Here is a 23,517-nt window from a genome sequence, read left to right on the forward strand (position 1 = left end):
AATAATTAGCGCTGTTGAACATCTTTTCATGTGCTTCTTGGCCATTTGTATGTCTTCTTTAGAGAAAAGTCTATTTAGGTCTTTTCATTTGTTGATTGGGTTGTTTGTTTTGATGCTGGTAAGCAACAAAAACTGTTTGTAAATTTTAGACACTAATCCCTGTCAGTCACATCACTGGCAAATATTTTCTCCTAATCTTTGGGTTGTCTTTTGTTTTGTTTACTGTTTCCTTTGGTATGCAAAAGCTTTTTCAGTTTAAGTAGGTCCCATTTGTTTATTTTTGTTTTTATTTCCATTATTCTGGGAGATGAATTGAAAAAGAGCTGTGATTTACATCTGAGAGTGTTCTGCCTATGTTTTCCTCTAGGAGTTTTATGTCTGGTCTCACATTTAGGTCTTTAATCCATTTTAAGCTTATTTTTGTGTGTGTGGTGTTAAAGAATAATCTAATTTTTGCTTTTTTACATGTAGCTTTCCCAGTTTTTCCGGCACTCCTTGTTGAAGAGACTGCTTTTCCATATTGTGTAGTCTTGTCTCCTTTGTCATAGATTAACTGACCATAGGTGCATGAGTTTATTTCTGGGCTTTCTGTCCTATTCCATTGATCTATATTTCTATTTTTGTGCTAGTTCCATACTGTTTTGATGACTGAAGCTTTGTAGTATAGTCTGAAATCAGAAAGACTGACTCCTCCAGCTCCATTTTTCTTTCTTAAGATTGCCTTGGCTATTCTGGGTCTTTTGTGACTTCATACAAATTTTAAGATTTTTTGTTCTAGTTCTGTGAAAAATGCCATTAGTAATTTGATAGGGGTTGTAGATTGTCTTGGGCAGTATATTGACATGAGTTTTAAAGGTCCCTGTTCACTTACATGAAAACTAAAGAAGAGAAGATGAACAGGATGAGTCTTAACCAATCACTCAACTAAAACAAGATGTATCTGTGTTTATCAAGCACTCTGCTAGGCTCTAATGGAGGAAAGAAGGACAGGTCAGGCCTCTCTTCAAACACCCTGGAGCATGGAATAAGCACAGATGCGTGGGTGTACACAGAAACACATGCAGACACACAAACTGAATTCATAAAATAGACACGTACTAAGTGCTATCAGTTCAGTTCAGTTGCTCAGTTGTGTCCGACTCTTTGCGACCCCATGAATCGCAGCACACCAGGCCTCCCTGTCCATCACCAACTCCTGGAGTTCACTCAGACTCACATCCATCGAGTCCGTGATGCCATCCAGCCATCTCATCCTCTGTTGTCCCCTTCTCCTCCTGCCCCCAATCCCTCCCAGCATCAGAGTCTTTTCCAATGAGTCAACTCTTCACATGAGGTGGCCAAAGTACTGGAGTTTCAGCTTTAGCATCATTCCTTCCAAAGAAATCCCAGGGCTGATCTTCAGAATGGACTGGTTGGGTCTCCTTGCAGTCCAAGGGACTCTCAAGAGTCTTCTCCAACACCACAGTTCAAAAGCATCAATTCTTTGGCGCTCAGCCTTCTTCACAGTCCAACTCTCACATCCATACATGACCACAGGAAAAACCATAGCCTTGACTAGACGGACCTTAGTCAGCAAAGTAATGTCTCTGCTTTTGAATATGCTGTCTAGGTTGGTCATAACTTTTTCTCCAAGGAGTACGCGTCTTTTAATTTCATGGCTGCAGTCACCATCTGCAGTGATTTTAAAGTGCTATAGGATCAGAAAAAGATGATACTGAACCCTGCCAAGAGGTGTTAGGCTTAAAAAAAAATCTCAAAACTAAAATCTTTAAAAGGGACTGTTTAATTTCTCATTTGTATATGGGATATCTTAACTAAAATACAAACAACTTGTAAATGGGAAATATGACTACACATCTTAATGTCAAACCTTGGCTCAGTTATTGTGTGTGACTTTGCCAATTCCTTAACTTCCGAGCGTCTTAGCTTCATGGACTGCAAAATGGGGATGATAATCGCATTCCCCTGGTTATCCTGAGGGTAAAATGATTCATAGAGAGCAATTCAGACCAGCATCGTGCATAGTAAGCACTGAGTGTCAGCTATTTTTTTTTATTATCTCACATCATATTACACCATGTATTATCTTTCATCTCTCTACTTTTTCCATCCTGTGCTCCCAAAAGGACACAATGCAAAGATGGACTCAATAAATACACGTTGAAGGAAGAGTTATCAAGTCCTTTAACCCTTCAGATCTTTGATAGAAGGACAAGGTACACTGATATTTGAGAATGTGAAAAGAGTTAAAAAAAAAATTCAATGCTGAAGATAAGACAAATGCATGCTTTTTTCTTTCACATAAAGAACATTCTGGATCTCAAGGGAACTATGGACATGTATAAAAAACGTGAACGTTTCCAGTCCTTGGGGGAAGAGAAGGCAGGAATGGAAAGGGTCGCTGCCGAGACAGGAGAGCTCTGCCACTGCGCTCCCTTTGGTTGTTTGAGAAGAAGCACAGTCAAGAGGATGAGAAGATAAAGTATAGACACACCTGATAGAGGACTGCCACCCAAAACATACAAGTGAAGAAAGTGAAAGTGAAAGTCACTCAGTCCTGTCCTACTCTGTGACCCCACGGACTATACAGTCCAGGGAATTCTAAATATACAAAGAATTCGTAAAATCTAATAATAAGGAAATGAACCATCTGATTAAAAAATGGGCAAAAGACCTAAACAAACACCTCACCAAAGAAGATACAGAGATGGGAAACAAGCAGGGAAAGAAGATGCTCCGTACCATAAGTCACTGGGGAAATGCCAATTAAGACACCAGAGAGATAATACCATACCCCTATTAGCACAGCCAAAATCCGGAACACTGATAACACCAAATGTGGTGAGGATAAGGAGCAAAGGAAACTCTTATTTCACCACTGGTGGCAATGCAAAAGGGCACAGCCACTTTGGAAGTTTCTTATGAAACTAAACATAATCTTATCATATAATCAAATAATCATACTCATTGGTATTTATCCAAAGAAACAGAAAACATTCACACAAAAACTTGTACATGGATGTTTGTAACAGTTATATTCATAATTGCCAAACTCAGAAGTAACTAACACGGTCTACAACAGGTGAATGGATAAACTATGGTACATTAAACAATGGAATATTCATGTTATGATGGAATATTATGCAGCCATTAAAAAGAATGAAATAATGATATTTGCGGCAACATGGATGGACCTAGAAATTGTCATAGTAAGTGAAGTAGGCCAGACAAAGACAAATATGATATTGCTTATGAACAGAATCTGGAAAAAAGTATACAAATGAACTTGTTGGTGAAATAGAGAACAAACTTAAGGTTACCAGGGGGTAAGGCTAGTGTAGGTAGTTAGGGAGTTTGGGATCAATATATACACACACTATAATCAAAATGGATAACCAACAAGGACCTACTGTATATATAGCACAGGTAGTTCTGTTCCATATTATATAACAAACTAAATGGGAAAAGAAATTGAAAAGAATAGATACAGGTATATGTATAACTGATATAATTGGGGCTTCCCTGGTGGCTCAGACAGTAAAGCATCTGCCTGCAATGTGAGAGATCTGGGTTCAATCCCTGGGTCAGGAAGATCCCCTGGAGAAAGAAATGGCAACGCACTCCAGTATTCTTGCCTGAAAATCCCATGGACGAAGGAGCCTGGTAGGTTACAGTCCATGGGGTCCCAAAAAGTCAGACACGACTGAGGAACTTCACATTCATATAACTGATATGACTGGGGCTTCCCTGGTGGCTCAGCTGGTAAAGAATTTTCCTGCAATGCAGGAGACCTGGGTTCGATCCCTGGGTTGGGAAGATCCCCTGGAGAAGGGAACAGCAACCCACTCCAGTATTCTGGCCTGAAGGACTCCATGGACTCTACAGTCCATGGGGTGGCAAAGAGGCAGACGCGACTGAATGACTTTCACAGTTTATATGTATAACTGTACCACTCTGTTGTATACCTGAAACTAATACAACACTGTTAATCATCTACACTCTGATACAAAATAAAAAGTTAAAAAAAAAAAAAATCCAAGCCTGCCATACACTTGCAGCAGCGCACTCAGCAGAGGGAGCAGAGGCCTGAGCCAGGACCCTGAGATGGATTCACTGCCTTCCTACTGACTCCAGGGCTGCGCCTGAGCCAGCAAGCCACACGGTGTGGCCCACTTCTTCCCTGGTTGAGCTTTAACACCAGTCCTTCCAAAGAGATGTACGGCAGCCTAACTAAGCCACGTTCACTGATTGCAAACTTTCAAGTGAGAGGTACTTATTAATATAAGTGAGACTGAAAGTAGGATTCTTAACCATTGGAGTTTAACACGTAAAGTCTAAAGATTGGAACCACTTTCAAACACACACAGCCAACAGATACCCCCTACTTACCACAGTAAGTGTAGATATGGTTGGACTCCAGGAAGCGGACCTTTAAATTATGCAAAACTGCAGGCTCATGGAGATAGCTAAGGGCAGTTAGGTCATTTTCTCCCACCAGGATATCTGGATTCCGCAGGAAGGGCAGTTGGTTGTTTTGGACATCGATGGGGTACTCCTGAACCTAAGGAAAGGCAAGCGACAGACACAAAAAGGCACAGTGATGAACCTTCTCGCCTGTAGTCAATGCCCGGTCTTGTCGGCTAGGACGACTACCCCATTATGATCATAAATGAAGATAAATGTTTTAAAGAAAGCAAGTTGAACAAAAATACCTGTGTTGCTATAAGAGACCAGACTAGGTAGAAAATTTGCAGAAAACATAATCCCAGTATATCAAGTGGATGGCGTGAGAAATTCAGGAAGCACAGGTAGATTCTATAAGGTGTTCTTCTGCTTCTCCATGCAAGAATGCTTACTGAGGCTTCAATTCGACTGCAATAGGAGTGCTGGTCTTTCTCCTATGCAGGAAAGCTGCTTTGGTCTGCCCCATTTAATGCTGGTGCTTCTTTACCCTTTCTCCCGTCATCCAACTCATTCTCTTTGTTTATTATCTTGCAGCTAGCCAAGTGCTCTCCATGAATTTCATTCGAGTTGTTCACATGTTTTTTCCCCAACCTAACTGCAAGCTATTTTAGGGCAGTAACTAAACTTTGATCTAAAGTGAAATAAGACTTTGATGGGTGTGTGTGTGTGTGATCAGGCATGTGTGATTACACATCTGAAGGTCAAATCTCAAATGCGAGGTGCCATCCTTGTACTCTTAGCATACACAATAATGTGTGTGCTCAGTCGGTCAGGCATGTCCGACTCTTTGTGACCCTATGGACTGTAGCCCGCCAGGCTCCTCTGTCCATGGGATTCTCCAGGCAAGAGCACTGGAGTGGGTTGCCATGTCCTTCTCCAGGGGATCTTTCTGACCCAGGGATCGAACTGGGGTCTCCTGCATTGAAGGCAGATTCTTTACAGACTGAGCTATGAGGGAAGCCTATACACAGCACTTGGTACATAAAAATTCAAAATACGTTTAGGGACAGGACGTTCAACTGGTTACATGTACACGTGTAATCAATACAAAGATGTAATTAATAAAAGGAAGTGTTCTTTACCATTTAAACAAGAGGAACTTGGCTGCTGCTTACCGTGTTTTATCAGAGTGTTAAGTTTCTTATGGTTTTCTTAAAAATAATCTGAGACCTTGTAAAAAGTTTTCTCAACACAGCTTATTTTCAGGAGCTCTTGGGTGGGGTTCAGGAATATCAACTGTTAAAAATCCCCATGTAATTCTGATACAGGTGGTCTATGAATCACATGTTAAGAACCACTAGTCTTTATAACTCTTTCAGGAAAGTCTATAGATATAGCCTCAATTACTGGGATAAGAGTTAATTTCTAAAAGAATATGAATATCAGTGCTCTCTCCTGCCCTACTTTGAGACTTGTACTGCTGTTGCTGCTGCTGCTAAGTCGCTTCAGTCATGTCCGACTCTGTGCGACCCCATAGATGGCAGCCCACCAGGCTCCCCCGTCCCTGGGATTCTCCAGGCAAGAACACTGGAGTGGGTTGCCATGTCCTTCTCCGATGCATGAAAGTGAAAAGTGAAAGTGAAGTTGCTCAGTCGTGTCTGACTCTTAGCGATCCCATGGACTGCAGCCTACCAGGCTCCTCTGTCCATGGGATTTTCCAGGCAAGAGCACTGGAGTGGGCTGCCATTGCCACTATCAGATACTAAGGTACATTATTAAACCTACTATGATATTGGCTTAAATTAAAGTACTAATGGTGTTAAAAGAAGCAGATAAATAAAACATAACACCAGATCCAGAAATAAATGCAAGCGCATATGGGTAAAATTTATTTATAACATTAAAATAGCAAATAAATGGATAAAAGGGATTTTTCAGTAGTAGGAGGTAAACTTGCAGCCATTTAGGAAAAAAAATGAGTCAAGGTTCCATTCTTCCCCATATTAAATAGATGTTAGATGGGAAAAAAATAAAAATTAAAATCAAAAAGAAAAATAAAACCAATAAGAAAATGTGGGTAAATCTTCACAAATGCTTTGAAAGAAAGTAACTTTGAAGGGTAATACAAAAGCCAGAACAATGAAAGAAACTATTCATTAATTTTACTACAATCTAAAACTTTAAAACCATCATAAAACACATCATAGGCTAGGCTAAGTAGCTTCAGTCATATCCCACTCTCTGCAAACCTATGGACCATAGCCCGCCAGGCTCCTCTGTCCATGGGGTTCTCCCAGCAAGAATCCTGGAGAGGGTTGCCATGCCCGCCTCCAGGGGATCTTCCCAACCAGGGACCCAACCCACATCTGCTATGGCTCCTGCACTGGCGGGCAGGTTCTCTACCACTAGCATCACCTGGGAAGTGCTTTAAAAACACACCATGTGCATAGAAAATTGAGAGAAGGGGACAGTTATTCTGCATTATTTAAGGAACCGACATTCTTAATAATCGAAGAGATCGAAGTTAAAAAGAAAACCAATACTCCAACAGAAAATTGTGCATAGAATACAAGTCACAAAGAATTACTAATGGATAGTATGTTAAAAACTATTCAGCTTTTCACCATTAATGAGAGAGAGGGAAATAAAAGATTATTTACAGCCATTATCCATCAACTAAGCAAAGGTATAAAAACTGACAGGACCCCAACCAGGAAGGGTGTGGACAAAAGGGTTCAGACTGATTTAACCTTTCTGGAGGGCAGCTGGCAACACTTTATCAGAATTTTTCATAAATATTCTTCCTCGCCACCAGGAGACAATCTTATAAATGATCAAAGATATCAACTCCCGAAGCTATAAATAAGAAAGCAAAGCACAACACAGACCTATATTTACAGTCAGGCAGCTGCCAGAGCATTCTGCCACATCTTAACAAAAGGCACGTTATCGAATGAAATCTGTAATAGGATTCCACTGATTTTAAACTATATATTAAAGTCTATCTGGAGAAGGAAATGGCAACCCACTCCAGTATTCTTGCCTGGGGAATCCCATGGACAGAGGAGTGTGGTGGGCTACAGTCCATGGGGCTGCAAAGAGTTGGACACGACTGAGTAAATAATGGAAGTCTAGCTGGAATAATATCCTCACAAAGTATCAATGGTTATGTGTGTTAGGTTTTCTTTGGACAGTTTCTTGTTACTGGATTTTTAAAAAATTTATTTTATTTATTTTTTTGCTTCAGATCTTTTTATTTTTTTAGTTTAAATTTAATTGGAGGATAATTATTTTACAATATTGTATTGGTTTTGCCATACATCAATCAACATGAACCCGCCACGGGTGTACATGTGTTTCCCATCCTGAACCCCCCTCCCGTCTCCCTCCCTGTACCATCCCTCTGGGTCATCCCAGTACCAGCCCCAAGCATCCTGTATTCTGCATTGAACCTAGAAGTTTATTTTTTAATTGAAGGATAATTGCTTTACAGAAATGTGTTGTTGTTGTTCGTGTTTCACTCTATGACCAACCTAGTTCAGTTCAGTTGCTCGGTCGTGTCCTATTTTTTGTGACCCCATGGACTGCAGCACGCAAGGCCTCCCTGTCCATCACCAACACTGGGAGCTTGCTCAGACTCATGTCCATTGCGTTGGTGATGCCATCCAGCCATCTCATCCTCTGTCGACCCCTTCTCCTCCTGCCCCCAATCCCTCCCAGCATCAGAGTCTTTTCCAATGAGTCAACTCTTCGCATAAGATGGCCAAAGTATTGGAGTTTCAGCTTTAGCATCAGACCTTCCCAAGAAAGGACTGGTTGGATCTCCTGGCAGTCCAAGGGACTTTCAAGAATCTTCTCCAACACCACAGTTCAAAAGCATCAATTCTTCAGTGCTCAGCTTTCTTCACAGTCCACTTCTCACATCCATATATGACCACTGGAAAAACCATAGTCTTGACTAGACAGACCTTTGTTGGCAAAGTAATGTCTCTGCTTTTGAGTATGCTGTCTAGGTTGGTCATAACTTTTCTTCCAAGGAGTAAGAGTCTTTTAATTTCATGGCTGCAGTCACCATCTGCAGTGATTTTGGAGCCCCCCAAAATAAAAGTCTGACACTGTTCCCACTGTTTCCCCATCTAGTTTCCATGAAGTGATGGGACCAGATGCCATGATCTTCATTTTCTGAATGTTGAGCTTTAAGTCAACTTTTTCACTCTCCTCTTTCACTTTCATCAAGAGGCTTTTTAGTTCCTCTTCACTTTCTGCCATAACGGTGGTGTCATCTGCATATCTGAGGTGATTGATATTTCTCCTGGCAATCTTGATTCCAGCTTGTGCTTCTTCCAGCCCAGCGTTTCTCATGTTGTACTCTACATATAAGTTAAATAAGCAGGGTGACAATATACAGCCTTGACGTACTCCTTTTCCTATTTGGAACCAGTCTATGTGAAAAGAAGAGAAGCGAAAAGCAAAGGAGAAAAGGAAAGATATAAGCATCTGAATGCAGAGTTCCAAAGGATAGCAAGAAGAGACAAGAAAGCCTTCCTCAGCGATCAATGAAAAGAAATAGAGGAAAACAACAGAATGGGAAAGACTAGAGATCTCTTCAAGAAAATTAGAGATACTAAGGGAACATTTCATGCAAAGATGGGCTCGATAAAGGACAGAAATGGTATGGATCTAACAGAAGCAGAAGATATTAAGAAGAGGTGAAAAGAATACATGGAAGAACTGTACAAAAAAAGATCTTCACGACCAAGATAATCACGATGGTGTGATCACTCACCAAGAGCCAGACATCCTGGAATATGAAGTCAAGTGGGCCTTAGAAAGCATCACTACGAACAAAGCTAGTGGAGATGATGGAATTCCAGTTGAGCTATTTCAAATCCTGAAAGATGATGCTGAGAAAGTGCTACACTCAATATGCCAGCAAATTTGGAAAACTCAGCAGTGGCCACAGCACTGGAAAAGATCAGTTTTCATTCCAATCCCAAAGAAAGGCAATGACAAAGATTGTTCAAACTACCGCACAACTGCACTCATCTCACAGGCTAGTAAAGTAATGCTCAAAATTCTCCAAGCCAGGCTTCAGCAATACGTGAACCATGAACTTCCAGATGTTCAAGCTGGTTTTAGAAAAGGCAGAGGAACCAGAGATCAAATTGCCAACATCCACTGGATCATGGAAAAAGCAAGAGAGTTTTAGAAAGACATCTATTTTTGCTTTCTTGACTATGCCAAAGCCTTTGACTGTGTGGATCACAATAAACTGTGGAAAATTCTGAGAGAGATGGGAATACCAGTCCACCTGACCTGCCTCTTGAGAAATCTGTATGCAGGTCAGGAAGCAACAGTTAGAACTGGACATGGAACAACATGACTGGTTCCAAATAGGAAAAGTAGTATGTCAAGGCTGTATATTGTCACCCTGCTTATTTAACATGGTTTTACTAGAAATCAAAGGGTTTATGACATGATCAGAGACAATTAACTTTTGGCACAAGAAAAGACTTCTTTGGAGGTAAAGAGGAGACTGAATTTTAACACCTTTTCCAAGATTAAAGCTCAGTCACCCACTTAGATTGGACTTTCTCAAGGCCAGGAGCTAGGAATCAGGAACACACGGGGCTCTCCCATTGGTCTCCATCTAGCAAATGGAAAGGGATAAGAGGAAGACAGCCTAGCCCTAGACTTGGACTTACCAGTAGACGACTATTTAAATTTAATTCATTAAAGCTAAATGTAATGAACACTTCAGTTTCTCACACTAGCTACACTTAAAAGGCCCAGTAGCCACAAGGAGCTAGGAACCTCCATACTGGACAATACAGATAGAGAAGATTCCACTGTAGGACAATGTTCTCTTGGTCAAGAGTGCTCTAAACTCTGGATCTGTGATTCTATACCGCTTTGCTGTTGTTTGTTTACTCGCATCCAACCCTTTTCCAACCCCATGGACTGGGTCGGCCAGGCTCTTCTGTCCATGGCATTACCCAGGCAAGAATACTGGGGTGGGTTGCCACTTCCTTCTCGAGGGAATCTTCCCCACCCAGGGATGGAACCTGCATCGCCTGCACTGGCAGGTGGATTCTTTACTACTGAGCTATGGGAAGCCCCTCCAACCAGGGAAGCCCTTATAATGCTTAGTAGGTGCATAAAACAATATCAGTTGAATGAATGTCTGATCTTTTCACGACCTCTCCCATACCTCGATTCATGTCCATGCTACATGGTACCACAGCAAGGGAACATAATCATAAAAACATCTTCAAATGACAAATCTCAATGCAAAGATTTGGAGTCACTGGTCAGCATATACAGTAGAAAAGGAGAAAGAACTGTTCTTTATTCACAGAGGAAAGAAAAGCTAGTGAAAATAAAGTCAGCAGCAGGCAACCCTGAGGTGCCACATGGCTCATCCTTTGATATAAATGAGCCCAACCAGGAGTTAAACCATGTATGCAAACCCTCCCCGTCAGCTAAAGCAGTGGCTCTCAACCCTTCCTGCACCTTGGAATCCCATGGGGAGCTTGCAAAAAGATGCTATGCTGTGTCCTTTTCTCCAAACTCTGATTTAAGTTGTCTGGCTGTGCTGGGGCTTTGCAGAATTTTTAGAAACCCTGAAGAGTTTCTATTGTGCAGCCAAAGTTGAGAACCACTGAACTCAGTGGTTCTGCTGTGCTGAGCCCATTGCTTCACTTCCACAGACAGCAGCTGCCCAGCTGTAAGATGAGAGGACTGGTCCCAGTAATCTCTAAGGGCCCTTCCAACTTTATTGGTCTAAAGTACTTAGCTTAGGTCAGTGGTTGTGGGGGTGTTCTCTTTGGTGTTCTCTTTGTGAGCTGTCATGCAGAGAAAATAGGAAACCTCAAGGCATGAATCCACTTACACTCACTGTAATAGCAAGTGTTCAGCTCCAGGGTCATTCAATACACACTAAAAGGCCATTTAACATTATGTCCTAAATGAGTACAAAAAACATTCACTTAATGAATGTCCTGCTGTCTGATTCTGTAATGGTTCTGTGTTTAATTCTTATATTTCCATCTTTTCCAGTCTCCGAAAAGATCATGTTTCTTAAAAAAGAACCTTATTCCTCCCCTCGTACCATTTAGTCCAGGCCCAAGCACAAGTATGCAATTACTTGAAAAATAAAATACTGTGGGACTCATGTGAACTTGCCTGCGAGGAAGGGTCAGCTAGGTTATGAAGAAATAACAAATTAACGCTGAAATCTCAGTGGCTCAACACCACAAAGGCGGTACATAATAATTGCTCATTAATAATTGCTTTTAATGAATGAATAAACGAATGGTGACGCAAGTTAACTAAAGGAAAAAAAAACCTTAGGTGAAAATAGGCAATTAAAGAGTTTAAATTATAAAAAAAAAGAAATCACAGTAGCACAAAAACATGAAGTTGAAGAGAGCACATTCCATTAGAATACAGACTTAAAAAAGTTTAGCTTTCAACATGCTATCTTTCAGCAATGACAAGTTCAGGGCCATTGCCTCTATGGGCTTAAACCGGAGTTCCTCAACTTTGGCACTGTTTTCATTTAGGACTGATAGCTGTTTGTTTGGGAGAGGGTCCTCTCAGCAATATTCCTGACCTCTACCTGTCACTAGATGCCAATAGCAAACCTCCCTCCTCAGTCATGACAATCAAAAATGTACTCAGACAGTGCCAAATGTCCCTTAGGGGCAAAAATCACTGCTTCACTGATCTCTAAGCAGAATCAGCTACGCAAAATATGCTAACACAAAAGATCATGAATTCAGCAGGGGAAGAGGTGGCTGATAAACAAGTAACAGATGTGAATGTACTTAACGCCACTGAGCTGTACTCTTAAAAATGGTGAAGACAGTAAAGTTTATGTTACATGTATTTTACAATAAAATACATTAATTAAAAACATAAAACCCACTGTAGACAAAATAACTAATTGTACTGGTAAAAAATATTACCAATAGATATTTACATGCAATATATTGTTTTATCACTTAAAGGAACCTTTTCTTTTTTTTTTTTTTTTTGCATCTGTACAATATAACTGTTCTTGCCATCTAACCAAAGTGTAATACTGTCTCAATCATGGATTATTGTGCAAAACAAAGATAAAGAGAAGAAGTATTAGAAGGCACATAAACCAATATGAAAGTAAGAAAGAATGGAAAAACCAGGAAAACAAAAAGAAAAAAGAAATAAAGTCACTTGCACTAAGAGGCTTTACTGGTACCAGAGAAGTATTACCCGGTACTCTCAGCTCTGTGGCTTTGCCAGCTGCACTCACAGCTGACATTTAATCTGCATGGGGTTTACACAAGCTCTGAGCACTCTCAAGGTGCGTGGTCTGAATGCACCGACGTGTAAGGATGACCGTCCTTGCTCTTCTGTGAGGCTGTCACTTCTTGACTGCAAGAGCCATGTTTGCTATCTCCTTGAGATAATATCCTGATTCATCCTGTACCATCCTCAGAGCTGAGCAAGAGACGTCCTTCCCTGGACTCTGCATCTTAAAGGGCGCCAAAATGACGAATGCACACAGAAGCTTTTAATGAGCTTCTTTAAGTGTTCTTTAACAGAACACGTGGAGCCTCTGTCATTTGGGATCAGTGTTCAGGGCTCACACCGTGAGAGCTACAACCTTCAACACATACTCTGGTGACAAACAAGAGTATCAGACCCAGAGGCACCTCTTGCCTTGTGTCCTTGAAATAAGATAAAACATGTTCAGGCACCTTAAAGGGTCATGGGCTATAAGGTTGCGATGTCAGGGACAGACAATGCCTCGGATGGGGAGAGGAACTGGGCAGCAAAGACATTTAAATACAAGGAAGACAAATTAGCTCGTTAATCCTACCTCCAGATAGCACAAACACAAAAAACCAATCAACCAAACAAAAAACCTCACAGAATGAAACAGCGTTTCCCTGTTGGGCCAAATATCCAATTCCTTGCTTCTCTGTCTATTCTCATCATGGCTCCAGAGGTGCTCACAAATCAGCATGGTATGTGCAACCACTGTAACCTGACACATGAGGGACACTTTGCAATACTGAACAAGTCACATTCCTCCTAAACCTGCACACATGTGGGTATAGGCATGGCAAACCTAAGGGAAGACAGCGGTTCTTTCCACTGGCAACTAGACAGAGACGGAACAGTAGGCCTGCAAGTATCTTACCTGGAACATACTAAACACTTTGTTTTTCAAGAGTCAGAAATGCCAGATTTACCTAAATAATTCTGATAAAACATGCTTCTGATATTTAAACAGATGTAGGCTACATCCCTACTCTTGTCCTGGCCTCACAAATATTAGCAGGCTTGGACATGCAGAGACGCAGCTAGAGAACGCTGGTCACCTTAAAGCTCACGTCACCTCACCTTCCTCTCATTCATGAACATGCTGGGTCCTCGCACACTAGGAGTAAATAGCTCTGGACGCTGGATATAAACTCGGTGGAAAAACAGAATTTAAACACGAAACCATGGCAACAGGGGGAGAGTTTTCCCTGCCAGTAGAGGGCAGGGGCTGAGCAGTTTGTAGGGGAGGTGGGGGCAGGAGAGAGAAGGTCAGCTGGGCACAGGTGCACACCGCACCAAGAATGAGGAAGTTGTACATATCACCAAGATTTGCATACACTGAAGGGCTTTCCCCAGTCTCAATAGAGTACCACGCCAAGGGTTGGCACACTTAGATACCTTGCATCCCTCACAGCTGCGCAGAGAAAAGATGGTCCTTCCCGCTTAAGGGGCTTCCCTGGTGTCTCAGACAGCAAAGCATCTGCCTGCAATGCAGGAGACTCGGGTTTAGCCCCTGGGTTGGGAAGATCCCCTGGACAAGGAAATGGCAACCCACTCCAGTATTCTTGCCTCGAAAATCCCATGGACAGAGAAGCCTGGTGGGCTATAGTCCATGGGGTCACAAAGAGTTGGACACAACTGAGCGACTTCACTTTCTTTTTCTGCTTAAGAAGTTTCCCACCTTCACATTGGCGTCAACAGAAAACATCTTACTTTGTGCGAAGTGAAACAAGCCAGACATAAAAGGACAAGTGTCCCATGACTCTACTCCTGTGAGGTACCTAGAAAAATCCAAGTCGGAGACAGAAAGAGGAATAGGGATGGCCACGGACTGCAGCGAGAGGGGGCGGAGGGAGTCAGTGGTCAATGGGCACAGTTTCAGTTTTGCAAGATGAAGAGTTCTGATGGCAGCACCACAGTGGGTAAGTATTTCATGGCACTGAAAACAGGTGCCATGGTAAACTCTATGCTTTGTATATTTCACCCAAATAAATAAATAAGCAGGCATGCAGAGGGAAAAAGAAACATCTTAGAGGAACTGTGGGGTTGGGGGGCTGACTTCCTTGAGCAGGGCAGAGTGCATGATGGGTTGCTTCCTGCTAAGGTGGAAGCCCAGTGGTTATGAACATTAATGTTTTTGAAGAGAACTAGCTTATTTTCATCCTTTGCGCTGCAGTTAAACCCACACTACCGCACTTCAGATGGAGAAGCAGGGTGGGGAAAGAGACTCCGGGGTGCAGTTTCTGGCCAGCTTGGTGTATCAAGGATGCTTTCAGCTACAGAGGAGATTCTTCAAACCTTCAGAGTCTAGCCATCTAACTTCTGCGCTCCCGGCTCAGGTCCGCAGCTCAGCGGATTCGCTCCTGACGACAGCTCAGAGCCAGCAGTGGACAAACCACAGCCCGCAAGCCACCTGGACAGAATGCAACATTCAGAGCCCATTATTTCTCCAGAGCTGCTCATCTCCAGCCCTAGGCATCTCTTCTGATTACAGCTGATGGCCGTAATGGAGCAGTGGAGGGGGCAGGGGAGGGGTCCTGGGCAGCTGCCAGGATTAGTCACGCCAGGCAGAATTCACTCTCAGCTGAGGAAGCGGGCATCTGCTCTGTTTTAGCAACACGGCAGTTCAGCCCTCCCTCCCTCCGTAGGACTCTCAAAAAACACCCACCCACTTACAAGATCAACTGAAACGAAATCAGCTGGAATGGAAGATATGCCATTCATGTGGGTGAACTAATTTTATTTTGTTTGGGGCGTGGGGTGGGAAGTTCTTCAACATGATAAACATGATTCCATCTGTCGGGAATTTTGCTTCTCACCTCAAAACCAAGAGGAGGCTGGCGAGGTCTGCCTACAAGGAAGGGGAAAGGGAGGCGGGCACACTTTGGTGTAAACACTTTCTAACAAACTGACCAACTCGCTGTCCGGGTTTGACCCAGCGATGCGCTCAAAGTTGATAGGAAGAGAAGTTAGGAAGGGAAAGATATTCAACCTCCCTGCTAATCAGTGAGTTAATTACCAGCCACTGCCAGGTACATGTGAGCCAGGGAAGACAAGGTCCTTTTCTCAAGCAGGTCATTACTACCTAGACAGACAAGAGCAAAGAACTTGAAAGCAGGTAAAACAGGAAGATGGTAAGTGATCAGAGGCTGAGTGACGGGAGACCAGCTTTCAGCGCTCCCACAGCTCAGAGGCAGGCAGGGACCACCTGAGCCCCAGCCTCCCCTCCAAGCGAGGCCTGCTCTGCAGCCCCTCAGATCTGACCCAGTCCAAGGCCAAAGCTTGAGTTCTGGCCGCTCAATTCCCAGTCTGTCTCCCAGTCTCCCGCTTGTAAACACTGCACCCCTGACCTGCCTCCTTAGCCTCGGGCCCTGTCTGTCCCCTTCTCTGGTGGCTTCCAGGCGCACTGGCCTCCCTTCCTTCCACACACCCAAAGGGGACACACTGGGCCTTGGGGCTGTGGCGACAACTCCTGCCTGGGCCATTCCCCTTGGCCCCCTGCAGCCTGAGTCTTCAGTGCCAGCTCCCTTCCACGCCCCCTCACCCCGCCGCCGGCCGGCACCTCCGCCTCCGCCTGCTCCCCCCTCCCTTTCCTCCCTGGCCTCGTCCACTGCCTCCGTGCCTACTGCCCCTGCCAGGGCTCTTTCCCATATTTCTGTGTTCATGTCCTCTGCACCCTCCAGCACTGAGGTCCCCTCCATGGCAGGGTCACAACCGATCACCCATATACCCCCCATGACCAGCACCGGCAAGTCTTCAAATAACTGTGACAGGCACACATCACAGGAGGGGTAATGACATGAAGCTCATGAAATGGTAAGTGGAATCAGACCTTCTAGAAGAAATGGGATTTCCTGGTGATTGCCTTGTCTTCCTTTTGAGCAAAACAATCTGAAAAATCAACTAATTAAAAGACTCTCACGGGAGCTACTAACAGTGCTTGCATGCCAGGCATGACTCCTATGCATTGCCACATAGTAACGCATTTTATTCTCCTGTGCACCCTAGGCAACCCCATGTCACAGATAAAGTAACAGGCATATAAAAATTGCTAACTTGCACAAGGGCACAAAGCTAGCAAGGGCTGAGCCAGGATCCCGGCTCTGGCAGGCTGGATCCAACCAGTGGTCCAACCACCGGCCCAGGCACTGGCTCTCAGGCTAAGTGGATACCCCCTCACCTCCCACCAGTGCCTCATCCCCACGGAGGGAAGCCTCCTGTGTCCGCCACCCCACTGGGAAGATTCTCCTCTCAGCCACCCGGGATCTCTCAGCTGGGCATGCGTGTGTACTGTGCCATCCATCAGAAGCTCCATGGTTTAGACCTTCAGGTACGTCACCATCTCTAGTTAGTTCATGAAACTCTTTGCAACACTATGGACCATAGCCTGGCAGTCTTCTCTGTCCATGCGATTCTCCCGGCAAGAACACTGGAGTGGGTAGTACTCTTGCTTGGAGAATTCCATGGACACAAGAGCCTGGCAGCTACAGTCCATAGAGTCACAAAGAGTTGGACACGACTGAAGCGACTTGGCACACACATACGGCACCATCTACAGCAACAAAAAGGACCCCAGGAGCTCAGACGTGCCACCGTGCAGGACACACTCGAGCTACAGTTAACATCCAACCCTGTCCAGCGGAACCCGGCGTGCCCACCCTCTGGGCTATACTCACGGTTTCATCTTCCAGTCGGAGCTGGAGGCTCTTGTCCCCCTCCTTGTAGTCCTTGGTTAATTCAGCAGAGCGCCACACTTCATCGGGGTCAGGGATCCAGACCCTTGTGTACTGAAAGAGTAAAACAAAAGAAGCTTAGATGACGAGACAAGCTTTCAGGCGTGCTCTCTACCAGGGACCCTTAGGAGAACGTTTAAAGCCATCTCCACACATTTTCCTCCCTTCTCATTTCAAGATACAAGGTGATCCAGTACCAGGACGACAGACAAATGATAACTCACTGGATTGGTAACAGAAAACACCTTCAAGATCCTATGAGAATATTACAGATCAATGAAATTCTAATTCTACCAGGGAACGCCAAGCCTAAGGTTTGTTCTATCCAGAGTTTAGTTTGTTCTACCCAGAATTTTACACCATCTCAAAAGGTGCTACAAAATATCTACGTCAGAGGGAGCACCTAGTGAGCTGCAAACAAAAGCATAAAATGACACGTGCAAAACCCAACAATATAGTGCAGCAAGTCCTCAAAGCCTGGGCGTCTCTGCTTTGGTGTTTTGCATTCAGGGTCAAAGCTATTTTCCTGCAGAAGTGAAAGAAAGTGGTCAGCAAATTGAAACTGTGTTAATATATTCCTGAGTTGTCAGCAACCTCATTTTAGCTGTGCATTCTTTAAACCACACACATATCCCCAAATCTCACCCATCCTCCCCCAGCCACCATCTGCATTGGGGATCCGCAAGGTCATTAAGCTGCCCAGATCCGGGCGGGGAAGAATGCAGCCAGTCTCCGCTGAGTGGGAGGCAGTGTCAATGTCACTCGGGGGCTCCGGCCCCTGACAGCACGTTAGAATTGCCTGGGAGCCTTGGAAAGACCAGGTCTGGGCCCACCTCGGACCCTACAGTCCAAGTCTGAGGGGACCTGAAATCTCCAAGGTGAGCTTTCAGGTCCAAAGTCCAGAGTGCAGCCGGGAGAAGTAGGGTCTGCCGCACCGGACGGCAGCATTTGGATCTGCCAGTGATGTCACCTTCGGCAACACACGCCTGCCATCCGTCAGACACATCTCTCAGTATTTGCCTCACAGGCATGCGATTTCCACGGGGCCTGTTTGGTTGAGAAGCTGTGTGCATGAGCACACACCCTCCCTCCTGTATATATATAGGAGATGCAAGAGATATAGCTTCAGTCCCTGGGTCAGGAAGATCCCCTGGAGGAGGAAATGGCAACCCACTCCAGTATCCTTGCCTGGAGAATCCTATGGACAGAGGAGCCTAGCAGGCTACAGTGCATGGGGTCACAAAGAGTCAGACATGACTGAGCGTGCACACACACACACACACACACACGTGTGTGTGTATATACATATGTATGTATATATATGTCTGACATACATATATATATGTATGTCACAGGATATTTTTAGCAAACCTGAAATTAATAGCTCTTAAGACCAAGGACCAGCCAGAATGTGTGCCTGGGTCAGCATCACCCACCTCCCTCACGGACAGACAGCAAATCTCCCTGTGGCCACTCAGGTGCTGGCTTGATTTGGGTCCTGCTTTTTTTTTTTTTTTTTTAATACAGCATTCTCCTCCATGTGATCACTGACCTTTTGAAAAAGCAAGCCCCAGCCCCTGCTACACTTGTCTATAATTCGCTATCAAGGAGTGAAAGTCTTGAGGCAAGAAACTCAGAACACACAGTTAATAGGAAAGCAAACCACCAATTTGTATCGCTGATCCCAGCTCTGGGTACAAAGCCAAAGCTGTCCTTTGGCTTTACAATGAATCAAGTTCACAGAATCTTCTCTCCACCTCTGAACCTGGCCTAGAGCGAGATATTACTGTATCTTTAGAGGAAGATACTATAGAGCTTTATAGCATCTGAGTGCTATGGAATAAGACACGAAGAAAACTCAGAGGTATCTCCAGTGAAAACAGAGTGTTTCAGCATTTCTCTTCCCTCGGGTGTTCTAACTTACCTCCTCCTCTGCCATTTAAGCCTGCCATCCATCCAGCTGGGGGGACTTGCAAGTTCCTGTCCCCCAGCTTCAGGACTTCCCAGAGCCCCACTACAGCCCCTGTCCCTGAGTGAGGCTGCCAGGATGTCCCCTCCAGTCAAAGGCGGGGCAGCACACCCAAAAGGCTCTAACTCACAGCCTAGTCTTCACTCAGTGTAAAACAGCCCTAGGAGAGGCTGAAGATAAAGTGACAAGTGACAGGAGGGGGCAAATGCCGACAGAGAGCGAGTGGTGGTGATGAGCTATGGACATGGTCGAGCTGGGTGATATACTGCAAGCCACAGCCCGCACGGGGCTCCTCTACCTTAACCCTGCTGTCCACGTGCCTCGCACAGGACAGTTCACTGTGCACAGCAGCAGGGAACCTCACCGCCTGGCCCTTCTGTTGTTTCTTACTCTGGGAGGGTCTGTTTACCTTTCCACTTACATAAATCTTCTCTAAGTAGAATGAAAACACCTGGTAGGTGGAAAATTGTCATTTATATTTTCCAATACCCACAGAATCTTTGACTGAGTGCTGAAGAATTGACGCTTTTTTATTGTGTGCTGGAGAAGACTCTTGAGAGTCCTTTGGACTGCACGGAGATCAAACCAGTTCATCCTAAAGGAAATCAATCCTGAATATTCATTGGAAGGACTGATGCTGAAGTTCCAATACTTCGGCCACGTGATGTAAAGAGCTGACTCACTGGAAAAGACCCTGATGCAGGAATGATTGAAGGCAAAAGGAGAAGGCGGCAACAGAGGATAAGATAGTTAGAGAGCATCACCGACCCCATGGACATGAATGTGAGCAAACTCCAGGAAACAGGGGAGGACAGAGAAGCCTGGTGTCCATGGGGTCACAGAGTTGGATACAACTTAGTGGCTGAAGAACAACAGCAACAGAAGCTAACACAGCATCAGGGGCATGAGGGGACCCTAACCATACTTCAGCTCCTTGCTGCTCCGAGAGAGGACCTCAGCCGCACCACTGCCCGGCAGTTTGTCAGAGATGCATAACCTCACACCCAGGGCTAAGAACAGGCTCATCCAGCACCTGCTGCTCTGCCCCTGCCTATGACCTCAGGCTTCCCTGCTTGGTGCACAGGCCAGACTACAGCCTGGGCCGAATGCAGTGTGCCAACTGCTTTTATATAGCCCATGAGTTAAGAAGGGTCTTTAAGTGGTTAAATGGCTGAGGGGAGAAAAAAAAAATCAAAAGAATGATAATCACATGCTAACGCGTGAAAACTGTGTGTCAGATTCTGGTGTCCATAAAGTTTTATTGGAACACGACACAGTCTACTCAACGCTTCCTGTGGCGGCTTCCACATATCAGTGACGGCTGTAACACAGGCCCTACGGCCGCCCAAACCTAACTTATTTGCTCTCTGGCCCTTTGCAGAAAAGGTTTGCTGCCCCCCCACCCCGACCTTTGAACACACCGTTTGCTCAGCCTAGAATGTCCCTTCCCCCCCGTCCACGTGGGCAGAGTCCAAGTTCCAGCGCCATCTCCCCACTGAATCCTTCCTTCCCTGTGCCTGCAGAGGCAGCCCTTCCCAACGCTGGGCTGCGGCAACCAGAGCTTCTTGCATCAACCTTTTTTATGGTTTTGCAATTGTTTTCTTTCACATCAGTTTCCTCTTACTACTTCAAGGTCCCTCAGATACAACATCAGGCATCTTTGTATCCCCAGCAAGTAGGAGATGCTCCGGAAATGTTTACCGAGACGGGAATCAGTAGAGAGACGTGAGTGGACATACACGTGGAATCTAAAAACAGTACAAATGAGTTTCTTTGCAAAACAGAGATAGACTCACAAACACAGAAAACAAACTTACAGTTCCCAAAGGGGAATGAGGGGAGGGATAAACTGGGAGGCTGGGATTTACAGATGCACACTGCCATATATAAAACAGATAAACAAGGATTTACTGTGTAGCACAGAGAGCAAGACTCAATATCTTATAATAAACCATAGTGGAAAAGTTGAAAAACAACATACATATAGACACATATAAATAATCAAATCACTTTGTTGTACACCTGAAACTAAGACATTACTGTAAATTAACTATACTTCAATTTAAAATAAAAGGCCTTGAGGAAGACAGATGTGATCTGAGCTGTGGAGATGGAAAGAATTTGTCAGGGAAGGGTTTCCTTTGCAGTAGTGGAAAGGTTTGGTAACTGGATAGACACGCTGGTTGCGCAACATCGTGAATGCATCAAATGCTACTGGACTGTTCACTTAACAGTTAATCTTGTGTGACATGAACTTCACTCTAATTTAAACAACAAAAGCAGTGCTGGTCACACATGGCGCAGACAGCATCCTGTACGCCTCTCTCCTGACAGGGGTTCTCGCTTCTCACCTCTGGGAAAGCAGTAAGATCAAGTATCTTCTCTTAACAGAAAGCCATCATTTCTATGAGCCAGATAGAAACTTCCTAGAACCAAGCTTCTGCGCTGCCTTTTCATTTTTTTCTCACCTTCAAGGAATTCCTTCCAACAAACCGGACCTCTACAGCTTTCCTGGAGGCAGCAGACTGTAGGGAAGACAAGCGCCCTCAGCTAGCCCAATTACAGGACCACTCCACTTGTCGCTATGTGGTTTGAACAATGCTTAATTCCATCATATCAAAGTAAACAAAATAACGTCTGACCTAGTTGTTAAAGAAAAGCTGCTTTTTCTTTTGGAAAGAGCCCTGTGTACTACCCAGAGAAGGCAGATGCTCTGTGAAATGAACTGCATTAGTACCTAGAACACGTGCTCCAAGTTCATTCCCCCATCTCTGCAGGCCGCACAGAGGCAGCTCCCTCACAATGGAGGGACTGGCTGCCTCCAAAAACTGTGTTCAACCCTGGTCGCACAGGAGAATCACCTGGGGAGCTTTTACAGCATCTCCAGCTAGGCAGCCCCTCAGGCTAATTACATCATACTCTGGAGGGGGGGCAACCAGGCAGTGATTTTTAAAGCTCCCCAGACGCACCCCATGTGCAGGCAGATCTGAAAAGCCAGTGGTCCTTGGAGTTTGCTTTGGTAACTGATATGCAGGGCCGTACAGATCCTCATGTGCCCAGCGGCCTCTCCCCACTGGCCTGTGGTTGAACGTGAAATTTCAGCCTGAGGATTTTTCACCCTGAGCGAAAGCACCATCTGCAGAAAGCCCCAGCAAAAATGTGAATACAGTACTGAGAGAAGTATGGTATTTACCCGTAAATACCAATTATCACGCGGTGCAGTTCTGAAACAGTTTGGTGTCGTTTAGGGGCTTTCTGAAGAGCTCCAGTACCACAGTCCTTTGTGTCTCAGTGCAGAAAAGAATTCAGTGAGAGACAAAATGATACAAAAGTGATTTGTCAGAAGAGGACGCTTATGAGGCTTACAAGCAGGATTGTGGGGTGGCTGGGCAGTGAAGGGGTGCCATACCCTGAGAACTTAGTGGGCTACAGTTTTATAATCAAAGCAAAAGTGGGGAGGGGGAGAACTTCTCTGTCTCTCTTGAGTAAAGTCATGCTTCCATCATCAGCTCCTCCTCCAGGTTGAGCAGGAGAGTTTTCTTGTCCCTACATGGTCAAGCTCAGAGGTAAAGAATCCGCCTGCCAGTACAGGAGATGCAAGGTTGATCCCTGGGCCGAGAAGATCCCCTGGAGAAAGAAATGGCAACCCACTCCAGTACGCTTGTCTGGAAAATTCCATGGATAGAGGAGCCTGCTGGGCTATAGTCCATGGAGTCACAAAGAGTCAGAAATTACTTAGTGACTAAACAACCACAGCAAAATGGCCAAGCTAGTACCACGATTTTTCTTCAATGTGTGCAAAGAGCGTGTCCTAGGGATCCTTACTTCCTGGGCTCACCGGGCACGCTGTAGGTCTCATGCCGCCACTGTGTCATCGTTTGGGGGCATGTCCCGTGCTTCTGCTGCATGGTTGTGTTGCTAAGCGAGCCTGCTTGGTTTCGTGGTTAAGCAGACCTGCTTCCTTGAAGTAATCATTAACTTATAAGGGTCTCTCATATTTTTTCTACTTACAGTCCCCTAGTGGGATTAACTATTGAATCACCTGCTTTATCCCTTGACTCTGTCCCTATCAGTATTGTGCTTAAGCGTGCAGGCTCC

The 23,517-nt window shown here is 44.6% G+C and overlaps 1 protein-coding gene across 1 annotated transcript in view; it reads right to left on the reverse strand.

Moving 5' to 3' along the window:
* MYO5B (myosin VB) overlaps positions 1 to 18,122 on the reverse strand; it is a 197,923-nt gene extending 179,801 nt beyond the window's left edge. The window contains exons 1-3 of the mRNA XM_068993666.1: positions 18,096 to 18,122; positions 17,394 to 17,504; positions 4,390 to 4,561 (exon numbers count right to left, since the gene is read on the reverse strand). Of these exons, the coding sequence (XP_068849767.1) occupies positions 4,390 to 4,561; positions 17,394 to 17,504; positions 18,096 to 18,122 (310 nt within the window). The remainder of the gene's footprint in view (positions 1 to 4,389; positions 4,562 to 17,393; positions 17,505 to 18,095) is intronic.
* Between the last annotated feature and the right edge of the window lie 5,395 nt (positions 18,123 to 23,517).

Source organism: Capricornis sumatraensis, chromosome 21 (assembly GCF_032405125.1).
Source record: "Capricornis sumatraensis isolate serow.1 chromosome 21, serow.2, whole genome shotgun sequence".
NCBI lineage: Eukaryota > Metazoa > Chordata > Mammalia > Artiodactyla > Bovidae > Capricornis > Capricornis sumatraensis.